This window comes from Cryptomeria japonica, chromosome 3, assembly GCF_030272615.1.
Source record: "Cryptomeria japonica chromosome 3, Sugi_1.0, whole genome shotgun sequence".
In the NCBI taxonomy this organism is placed as follows: domain Eukaryota; kingdom Viridiplantae; phylum Streptophyta; class Pinopsida; order Cupressales; family Cupressaceae; genus Cryptomeria; species Cryptomeria japonica.
Genome location: NC_081407.1, coordinates 379,390,139 through 379,401,818, shown reverse-complemented (window position 1 = coordinate 379,401,818; position 11,680 = coordinate 379,390,139). Strand labels below are relative to the sequence as shown.

Below are 11,680 nucleotides of genomic sequence, written 5' to 3'. Positions count from 1 at the left end.
CCCCCCACTCGATCGAATGCTCGAGGTCATACCCTACTGGCATCGTCCCTTGAGCGCCCTAAGTGCTAAAAATTGTCAAACTTTGATGGACCTTAACTCAAAATCTGTGGCACTTGTGAACAATCCATTTGAACCTACCGGGCCATGAGAGGGGTCCCTATAAAACCCTATCTTGATTTTTCAAGTTTCCATACGGTTTTATTAAGGAATCAATTTTTCAGTTGGTAAAAAAATCGTCAGTCTCATTCAATTGAATGTTGTCGCGTGGCCAATTTCTCTTTCAGCTCGTCACGATGATGCACCATCAGCTTCGACATGTCCAGTTAGGCATTATTACCCTATGCATGCTCCTTTCCCGTCCACTCGATCGAACGCTCGGGGTCATACCCTACCGACGTCATCCCTTGAGCGCACTAAGTGCTAAAAATTGTCAAACTTTGATGGGCCCTAACTCGGAATCCGTGGCACCTACATATGATCCATTTGAACCTATAGGGCCACGAGAGGGGTCCCTACAAAAGCCTATCTCGGTTTTTCAATTTACCTATGGTTTTATTAGGGCAGCAATTTTTCGGTTGGCGAAAAAAATCGTCAATCTCATTCAATCGAATGTTGTCATGTGGCCAATTTCTATTTCAGCTCGTCGCTATGACAAACCATTAGCTTCGACATGTCTAGTTAGGCATTATTACCCTATGCATGCTCCTATTTTTCCCCCCCACTCGGTCAAACGCTCGGGGTCATACCCTACCGACGTCGTCCCTTTAGCGCCCTAAGTGTTAAAAATTGTTAAACTTTGATGGGGCCTAACTCAGAATCCATGGCACCTGTGAATGATCCGTTTGAACCTACGGGGCCATGAGAGGGGTCCCTACAAAAACCTATCTCTGTTTTTCAAGTTTCCCTACGGTTTTATTAGGGCAGCAATTTTTTAGTTGGGGAAAAAATCATCAGTCAAGCTAGTGTCCCAGATCTGCACACTCGTCCTTAGAATAGAGGCTTAATAGAACCGCCCATGAGTCTTATCTTGTGGTCTATTAGCTTAGTTTGTCATTTCCATCCCCTAGCTCACCCTTAGCGCCAGTATAAGTGAGGTATTGGAGGATCGATTTGTCCTTTTAGGTTTGTCATCCTTGAGGTAACAAATTTCCTTTAGTACATTCATATAATATTTGATTATATAAAATTTTATCAAGACCTTGTGAAGATTTGGTAAATAACATTCGAGATTTAGAACAAATTTACTTATTGAACTATATTTTGAATCTTGAATGATAAACACTAACTTATTTACTTCACATGAAAATATTTATATTTAAACATTGGTGGTAATTAATATCTTGGTGAGTGGAGTTTAAATTGATTTTTTTTACTTTGAGTTTTTTATTTAACCAAAACATGCTATTTTCAAAATAAAAAATGAAGAATTTGTAATGACATGATGTTACATATAAAATAGTTTATGTAAGTTTGAAACCCACATCTTATTTAATGAGGTTCAAAATTTGTCTATATGAACATCAAGACAAGCGTCCATAAAGGCTAATTACCCACTCCATTGACTTTTAGTTTGACTGTGTGGTCCACAAATATATTTGGCTACATTTTTTTGCAGGATCAAGGAGATGAGGATAAGTGATTGCAACCTTTAGTGATGTTGTTGGTATCATAGAATAGAAGATAGTTACCCACTCCCATAACTTTGTGATTTGATTATATGGTCTATAGCCACATAATTTGGCTACAGCTTCAAGAGTAAAACCAAGAAGTTAAAGGTAAAGGATTGTGATCTTTACCTTTGGAGTTGATATTCATGTCATAGGAGGGAAGATAATTGCCTACTCTCTTGACTTCGTGACTTGACTATAGGGTCTGTAACCATATTTGACTTTAGTTTTGAGTAAGGAGTTAAAGGTAAAGGATCATAATTTATCTTTTGAGATATTGTTAGCCTCATAGAAGAGAAGACAATTACCTACTCCCTTGAATTTGTGATTTGACTATATGATCTATACATATCTAGTGATAAGTTTGAGTAAAATCAAGGAGTTAAATATAAAAGATTGAGACCTTTACCTTTGAAGACATTTTTTTATTTCATAGAAATAATATAATTACCTACTCCCTTGACCTTATTATTTTGACTATAGGGTCCACAATCATATCTGACTATAGTTTTGACTAGCAATCATATTTGAGTACAATTCTGAGTAAAATCAAAGAACTTATTGAACTCTATTTTCAATGTTGAATGATTAATACTAACTTATTTACCTCACATGAAAATATTTATATTTAAACATTGGTGGTAATTAATATTAGGGTGAGTGCAATTTAAATTGATTTTTTTGACTTTGAGTTTTTTATTTAACCAAAACATGCTATTTTCAAAATTAAAAATGAAAAATTTGTAATGACATGATGTTACCTTATAAAATAGTTTATGTAAGCTCGAAATCGACATCTTATTTAATGAGGTTCAAAATTTGTCTATATGAACATCAAGACAAGCATCCATTAAAGTTAATTACCCACTCCATTGACTCCTAGTTTGACTGTATGATCCAAAAATATATTTGGCTACATTTTTATACAAGATCAAGGAGATAAGGATAAGTGACTGCAACCTTTACCTTTGGTGATGTTGTTGGTGTCATAGAATAGAAGATAGTTACCTACTCCCTTGACTCTGTGATTTAACTATATGGTCTATAGGCATATTTGGCTACAACTTCAAGAGTAAAACCAAAAAGTTAAAGGTAAAGGATTGTGATCTTTACCTTTGGAGTTGATATTCATGTCATAGGAGAGAAGATAATTACCTACTCTCTTGACTTCGTGACTTGACTACTTCGTGACTTGACTATAGGGTCTGTAACCATATTTGAACCTAATTATTGCAATAAAATTTGAGCATTAAAAAATTCGAAGCATGCGTAAAATTAAAAAATGACATTTCTTTTTCACCTTAAAAGTTCTTTTCGTCGCTAACAACTTACAAGACAAATTATGCTGCAATCGATTTTCAGTCAATAATTTCAAAGAACGATACCAGAAAACTTGAACATTGTACCAGAAAACTTTCAGCGGAAGGGCTTCTATATAAACAGCACACGCTAAGCGCTGACGGCTTCTATATAAACTTTGGCAGATCTTTTCCCGTTCCGTCATTTAACGTTTCCGTTTTCTTTAATTCTTCTGTAACCGTTTACTTCCTCCGTTTCCATTAGTTGTTTCTATTCCCGTTTGCCGTGGGTGACTTAGTCATTTTTCTTTTTCTTTTCCTTTTTAATAATCATTAAAATTTTGTTGGCAACATCATCCAAGCACATATTTTTAGAAGTCTAGACATTAATAAGCCTATCTTCATGATTTAAGAGACTTTTATATGTGATTTAAACCTATATGAGACATATAATCCTTTGTGTTTAAAGCATTAAAACTCCCCACCTTAGGAGAAGGGGATACATTAATAACTACAATTAGATATGGAGATCCATGTAGGTGGTCGAAGCAAATCATTTCTACTAAGTGATATAAAAACTTTAGGGAAATAGGCTCCCCCTGGAACCATGCATCATCAAACCTAGAAAAAACACCTTGAATCCAACAAGATCAAGGCAAGCCCAAAAATAGTTGTAACCCAGAAAATAGAGAGTGAGAAAGAGGCCAAAAGGACACCCACTCATGTTGCAACAACCCTTCCATCATATCCATCTACCTCATCCTCCTCTCCATTGTCCAACACTTGTTATCATAAATTATAGAATATTTTTTGTATCTGTTATGACTGAATCATGAATTAAGATTTATTAAGTATCATAATCAAATATATAATACAATTAGAATAGTGGCAAGGAAAGAACATAGAGCATAGTGATTAATGGATTAAGATTGATTAATTATTCATTTGAAATCAATGCTTTATTATATTCTATTGTTAAGTTATAGGTTTTATTACATTCAATTTCTTGCATGTTATATCTATCTTGTGAACAAAGCTTCAATGTATCATCAATTGATCAATGCAATATGGTCCTTATACATGTTTTAATTGTTTTAAATAATAAATCTTCTCATTTGTTTACATTTATGAATGCTATTCTTTTAAAACATTAGATATCTCTAGGCGTCCTCTACATGAATTTTATTTATTAAATATAGGTATGCTAATTTGTATAAATCTAATTTTATTTTAAAATTATAAGTATTTCAACATAATTTTAATCATCATAATAAAACTTAAATACTATAATTTAAATTAATTAAACATATTCTAATTATTCATTAACCTCAATTCTAATTTAATTAAAACATCTTCGAATAAAGAACCAAAATATTTATCCATCACCAATTTTAAATATAATGTTCATTTGACCTTGGTGCATAAAATACTTTAAAAAAATTAGACTATTAATTTGATTGAAAAAACATAGACTATTAATTAGGGGAAACATATAGCAATGGTTATAGCTAACTTCGTGCACCCACATATCTTAAATAGTACATCAGATTTTGATTATTTTTACATTGGTGTCTATGTATGTGATTTAATTGCTTAAAGCTAAGGTTTTGGCTTCTAGATAGTAGCGACACACTTAGTGGGATCAATTATGCACACTCGTTCCTCTCGTAGTGGTGAGAACGCGGCTCAGATCTCTACCCACGAGCTTTGCCAATCCAAAGTCGGCTAACTTTGGTGACAAATTACTGTCTAGCAGAATGTTTTCGGGCTTAACATCACCGTGAATGATGCAATCCCTACATTCATCGTGGAGATAAAGTAAATCTCTTGCAATGCCTAGAGCGATCTCAAGCCGGGTCTTCCAGTTGAGTACTTCCCGTTTATTTTTGGAATTATTGGTGAACAGTAAGGAATTTAGAGAGCCGTTGGGCATGTAATCATAAACCAGTAACCGCCTCGATCCTTCTGCACAAAACCCTTGAAGCCTGACCAAATTGACATGTTGTATGTTTCCAAGAGAACTGATTTCCGCTCGGAATTGCTTCTCATTATGTCTTGACCCCTGCATTTTTTTTACGGCCACAAGCGTACCGTCTGGTAGAGATCCTTTGTACACGGACTCAAATCCTCCGCTCCCCAACTTAGACCTGAAATTTCTTGTTGCAGTTTTCAACTGCTTGTAACTAAACATTGTCAGAAAAGAGTCCAATGAGTCTGCACGGCTCTCTGTTGACAGCAGATGATACCTCCGCCAAATTAAAATTGAAGAGATGCCCAGAGAAACGGTGAGTGCACCAACAATACCAAGCACTACGCCCAGAGGAATTGTGGTTTTGCGTTTCCTAGAAAGTTGAGAGGCACCTATCCGAATGAAGACATTTGAATTGCTTTGAGATGGAGTAGAGTTGCGCATGTTTAGCAAATCTCCGGACCAGATTTGGCAGGGCCCTGAAGGCGGATTGAAACTGAACGCGGTGCACGAGCAGTTGCGGAGGCAGGCTTTCTGGCAATCTTTCTTTGTGGATGCAGGGTACGTGGAAGCGTAATCATCAGGCACCGTTACACCAAGATCGATGAATCGATCAGCGCTACCATTTATGGCATCGCATTTTAATGGGCTCTGCCGAACACAGCCACTGGACGGCCAGTCTTGCGAAAGCCAGGCGCGATTGTCTGAGGGTCTGAAGCCTTCCCCGCAGCTGCAGAGCTGAAGATTTCTGGAGTCGCAGGTTCCGTATGCGCCACAGGGACCGTAAACGGCGCATCCATCTCTGGGTACCGACCATAACATTTCCCAATTACTGCCGTCGAATGCATACACTCGCACTTGTCCGAACTTAGTCACCACAAGACATATGACTGCATAGAAGGGAGGAATCAACGTATAACTTGCAAACAAACCTGAGCTATTACTTTCAACGCTGTAATTTGCGAAACGTTTATCCGCAACTTCTGGAACTCCACTGTAAATTTTGCCATCCCAAGTCCCGCTCTCCCAATACTGTACAGAGTTGTTCCATGTCAGCACCAATTGTTTGGCGTCAGACGGATCTGCCTGTAAAGAAAAAAGCCCAGGAGCAGGATCAAATGAATTTTTCCAAGAGAATAGCTTTTGCTGTCCACCAAACACCATTCCTTCCAACCAGGTATCTACAGGATTGTCTAAACTCTGCCAAACAGTGTCAGATTTATTGTCATTGCTCAGCATTAAAAAATTACCAGAATCCAATATCACAGCTCGGGAGGCCTTGTTTGTTGTGTTGACTGACCAAATAGAAGCACCCTCTGCATCGAACAGTACCAGATTACCTTCTTTTGATAGCTTCAAAACGCCAGACCGGTTTCTGGCTGGAGTCTCCCTGTTGGCCACCCAAACATACGTCTTCTTTGGTATTTTGGCATACCAGATCCCGATATACCAGTTGCTTCCGTTTGGGCTGAAGAATCCCAGTTCAAATGTGCCATTCTTTGAAATAATTGTCCGATTTCCAATAAGCGAGGCGCCCAACGAAAGAGTATCTCCAGCCTCGACTGGAGCACAATTACTATTCAGGTGAATAAACAAAGTAACTGCAAAAAAAAGACTTACGAATGCTTTTTCCATCTCTAAAGCCCCTGTGCGACTAATATGTTTTCAAGAGAACTTATAAGTTGGAAAGTCGTCTGAAGAAAGAGTCTCACTTCCGAGAGGCCATTAAATTCAATGGCCACTCAACTGTAAAAGGCAGAACTAAATTGAGGGTCAAAATTTGCGTCTCCTGTGTTGAATTTTAAAGGGTTCAGACACACGCTCCTTAGGAGACAAGTTAATTTGAACGCATTTGCAAAGTCAGTCGTCGCCGTGGAAAAACAGTGGCGTGATGATCTCTTTGAATGTTAATTAATTTAGAATTTGTTAAGTTATATAATTGGGCTCATTTTACTTTTACATAATTCGATATATACTTGGATTCATAGCTTTAATGCTAGCATGTTATAATTTTTAAAATGAATTCTAGAAATTGTTAGATATTTTTTCTGATTTTTTCAATTTATCTAATTATATTATATTTCAGTTTGAAATTCTGTCAATTTTTAAAGATTTAAGTTTCATTTAGTCATAGATATCTATTGTGACATTTGAATTCTAATATACAATTAAAATAAAAATTGAAAGATCTGATTATTTATACATGCACTGTAAGATTGTATAATAAAGCATATTGCACATTCATTTATATATTTTACCACAATAGATTTACACTTGTCAACTTTCTTGACTTTCATAAATGTTTCCATCTAATTTGCATTGATTTGTTCTTTTCATTGTTTGAAGGAAAAATACCATATATGAATGAGTCGAGGCATAATAAGTAACCAAAACTTTAATGATTGTATTGAATGAGAAAATATTAATTGAAAAGAAATCTACAATCTTGACAATTAATTTAAATAAAATGAGATTAAATAGAAAATAATAATGTTTTGAATATGTTAAACTAGGAGAGGCTCGAAACTTTACATAATTGCAAGAAGCTAGCGACAAAAACCAAGGGCTCAGGAGGGGTGAGGACCCAAGATATAAAGTCTACTACCTAAACAGAGTTGAACCTAGTAGGCTTCGACCACCATTGGTAAAAACTAGAAAAAAAAACAACTAGACACACAGACTAAACAAAACAAGATACTCTCTCATTGAAAGCATGAACTAATGACTTGCCTAGTGGGAGAGAACACCAATTTCCTATCATGAAAAATATCTTTGGCTTTCTCAAAAAAGTAGACCTTTCTATTTGAACCTTTCCGTAAGGAAATGGCTAAGGAGTCCGATGTGGCTTTCACTTTAGACACAAACACTTGAAGCCCCGTAGTAGTGGAAGACTCCAAATGTCTCCTTTTCTTGGCATGTCTCTTCACAATTTTATCTTGAATATCTTGAAGACCATCTGAGTTCCTCTCACTTATCTCCTCGTTCTAAGCAAACATACTCTCCATTTTCCTCTTCATAGATTCTTAATTTTCCTACAATGCATCAACTACCTCTACCAAATCCTTCATGTTCTTGATTTGACAACTTTCTCATTGATCTCCTTCACAAAATTGTCTAGCACTTCCCACTTTTCAATCATCGAAACAAATTTTCCCACCACCATCCAAGCCCATTGTCCCTCTCATTGGCAACTCAACTCGAGGATTTGGTATCAAAATTAGCAATAGATTTAAGTCTATTAATTTTCTTTTTTACTACCTCAAACTGTCCCAGAAACCAATGAAAAGAAGGCCCATGCTTATTAAACCCCTCATAGAGTTCTTTCATTTTGACTGCAAAGAGGGAAAATTCCTCTTTGATCAGAAAATAACAATGTTACCATGTATTCCTTATTTGAGAGTGTGAAATTGGACAAACTAATAAACGTGTACAATTTACAATGCTACAATTTCACACTATAAACCCTCAAATATATTTCTTAAAATTGACACCATTAAAAATAAACATGTTTTATGTAGATTACGATTTGTGTTATTGTAGATCTATTAACTATGAAGAACATCATATATTCTATCTTATATAACTAATAAAAATAAGCCTCTCTATAATGAATTGATAAATAAATGTGTTAAACACTAAAGCTAAGCATGAACAAGTGAGTTATTAAATATTTGTGTGAGATAATACAAGTGTAGGCCTACCAATAAATATTGGTCATCACCTCATAGTATTTATTTTTCATTTCTGGTAGCTTCTACCTCTTTTCCTTAGCAATACAAATAGGATAAATTAGTATTAGGTGATAGTAACAAGGGAACTAGCCCTTATCTAGAGATTCATTTCATGAATAGGTAACCCACAACCTTGAATTGTTTCCATGGTTGTCAATTGACAAGAGAATTGTCTTTAGGCTTTCCTCAAGGGTGCAATTAGTTGACAAGAAGAAAAAAAATAACAAATATAGAAACCTACAAGTTACATCACATTCCATGTTCTACAAATACCTTAAAGTGGTAAACCATGTTAAGTGAGATCTCCTTCACAAAACCCCAACTGAAAATTATTAACAAAATATGCTAGTTCCATCTCATAGATTAAAAAAAAATGTGTATCTGATATAATAAAACATAGATGTAAGATTCTAATTCCACGGTCCATTAAATTAAAATTTCTTCCACAATTGATAATACACCCAATAACATCTCCTAAAATCCCCATTAATATAAAAATGAAATTCATATACATACATACATAAATTTGTAAAATACTCCTCAAATGGGCCATCTAAAAAGATCAAGCATTGATCAAAGATCTACATCAATAAGAAAAAAAAAACCTTGATTGAGTAACTTAAGCCTAAGTGTGATCCTTGCAGATCACCTTTGACTCAAGAGATATCATTAAAGAACCTAATGGACCATTATACATTACTCCAAAGATAAAAGGAAGTCTCTCACGAGGATTGTTCATTGATTTGGTATAAATGGTGAATTTTATCATGAAAGAAGATCTATATACACAACAATTATATTAGGATACATATGATAAATATGATGTTATGATTAAGGTACAAAATGATTTCTATTTTTTTGACTATAGATTCAATCACCCTTCCTATTGAATTTGGTACTAAGTGCTTAGATGTAACCTTTTTCATTATCCCTACCTCAGACTAATTCCATATGAATGGGACACCCTTGGCTTGATTACATGAAAGCTATGACTTCTATCATTCATGTGTTTGAAGTTTCCTCACAATGGGGACACTGTAATGATCAATCATAGTCTTTATATACCCTTAGCCGATTGTGGAACTTCATCCTTGATCTCTTTTGACCCTAGAAACCTCAACCTTTGGAACCTCATCAAGATGTCCTTTTCCTATCTTATTAAAAGTTCAAATATGAAAGGATATTAGCATTGAGTAAGCCTAATGATTCTTCACCTATGCATATGTATATTTCTGCTTTGCATCCCAAACAAAGACTTCTTTCTACCCCTCCTATTCCTTCTATATATGTTGCAGCTCTACCTCCTAAATATTATAAAGGTCAAAGAGAGAAGCACCCAACATCTTGCGTCCCTCAACCTAGTGAGGTTTCTTCCATTCCTCCTTCTACAAAGAAAGAAAAGAACCTAATGTTTAGTGATCCCCTACCTTCATCCACACAAGCTTTAAGTCATAACAAGAAATTGTAGTGGGAGAGAATAGTGAGAAAGATGTTATGTCGAGGCTCGTGAGATTGCCTCCCAAAGTGTTTCCTTCCCTAAGCAACCAAATGTTAACTTGGTCCCATTTTCCCCACCTTCACCTAATACTAATCATCCTCATCAAATATTTATATTATGTATGCAAAATTGTTCTTCTTATTAGATCCTTTGTGTAGGTGATCTCCTATTGTGATTAATTTGGATGATGATGTTGATAATAATAATGATTTTGACGATATTTGTGAAGTTGTTAAGATTAACCATGAGATATCTTCAAGATTTTCAAAGATTTAACTCTAGTTCTTGGTGACACAAACATTCATCATTAGAGCATGGTCCTTAATTGGAACTAGTGATAGATCCATCTATCATACTTGTTATGCCTCCTCTTGCATCTTGTTGACCATATCTAAATGATGATAAACAAGATTGAGATGTAGGTGATTTGCTATACTAGCTTCACTTGTGTAGTAGATTAGATTATTTTGTGTATTTGCTTTTAAGTTTATAAATGTGGGTGGCAGTTAAGATTGTTGACATGGTAGATTGGGGAGCTTCTAATTATTTCTTCATTGAAAATTCATATTTTTAAATTAGTTAGATAGGTCAAGTCCATTTAATTGATCAGATCTCCTTCCTAAATGTAATATTAATTGACAAAGTAAATATGCATGTAATATTTAGCTTAATATATTTACAAGTAGTTTAGCAAATAAAATACACATGACAATATTAATAATTGAAATTAAAAATAATATGATTAATTTTTTTTATTAAACTGGTATCAAAGCAAGCAATCATTTATAAATTATCATTTAATATGATATTTAGGTTCAAACAATCTATTATTAAATCTTCTTCATATATATCAAAACATTGTAGATGTCTAATTTACTTCATTTAATAAGTCAAATACCATGAGAACACCAATAAAATGATTAGGAAAAGCTAAGAAAAACCTCTAGAATGCTTTTAGGTGTTTTTGCCTTTACTATTACTAATATGAACCAATAAGAAAACAAATAAATGACAATTTTTATAATCATTTGAAATACCGTACACAATTGTTCCGTCTCACAACTAATTGTCTGGCCTCAGATGGATCCGTACCAAAGGAAATTTGCCCAGAAGCAGGATCCAATGAGTTTTTCTAGGAGAACAGCTTTTGCTTTCCACCTAACCTCATTCCTGGCAACCAAGTATCTACATGATTCTCGAAACTCTGCCAAACAGTTTCAGATTCATTGTCATTGCTCAACATTAAGAAATTACCAGAATCCAATATCACAGCCCGGGAGGCCTTATTTGTTGTGTTGACTTACCAAATAGACGCGCCCTCTGCATTGTTAAGTTCCAAATTACCTTCTCTTGATAGCATCAAAATCCTTGACCGGTTTCTGGATTGAGTCTCTCTGTTAGCCACCCAAACAATCGCCTTCTCTTGTATTTTGGCATACCAGATGCCAATATACCAGTTGCTTCCATTTGGGGTGAAGAATCCCAACTCAAATGTGCCATTCTTTGAAATGATTGTC

The 11,680-nt window shown here is 35.0% G+C and overlaps 1 protein-coding gene across 1 annotated transcript; it reads right to left on the bottom strand.

Annotated features, from left to right (window-relative positions):
- Positions 1 to 4,607: 4,607 nt before the first annotated feature.
- LOC131874198 (G-type lectin S-receptor-like serine/threonine-protein kinase At2g19130) lies at positions 4,608 to 6,569 on the bottom strand. Its single transcript, XM_059217460.1, has one exon. It carries the CDS (start codon positions 6,567 to 6,569, stop codon positions 4,608 to 4,610), a length of 1,962 nt encoding a protein of 653 aa, XP_059073443.1.
- Between the last annotated feature and the right edge of the window lie 5,111 nt (positions 6,570 to 11,680).

Coding starts and splice junctions, on each gene's coding strand:
- LOC131874198 (XM_059217460.1), bottom strand. CDS start 6,569: ATGGAAAAAGCATTCGTAAGTCTTTTTTTTGCAGTTACTTTGTTTATT.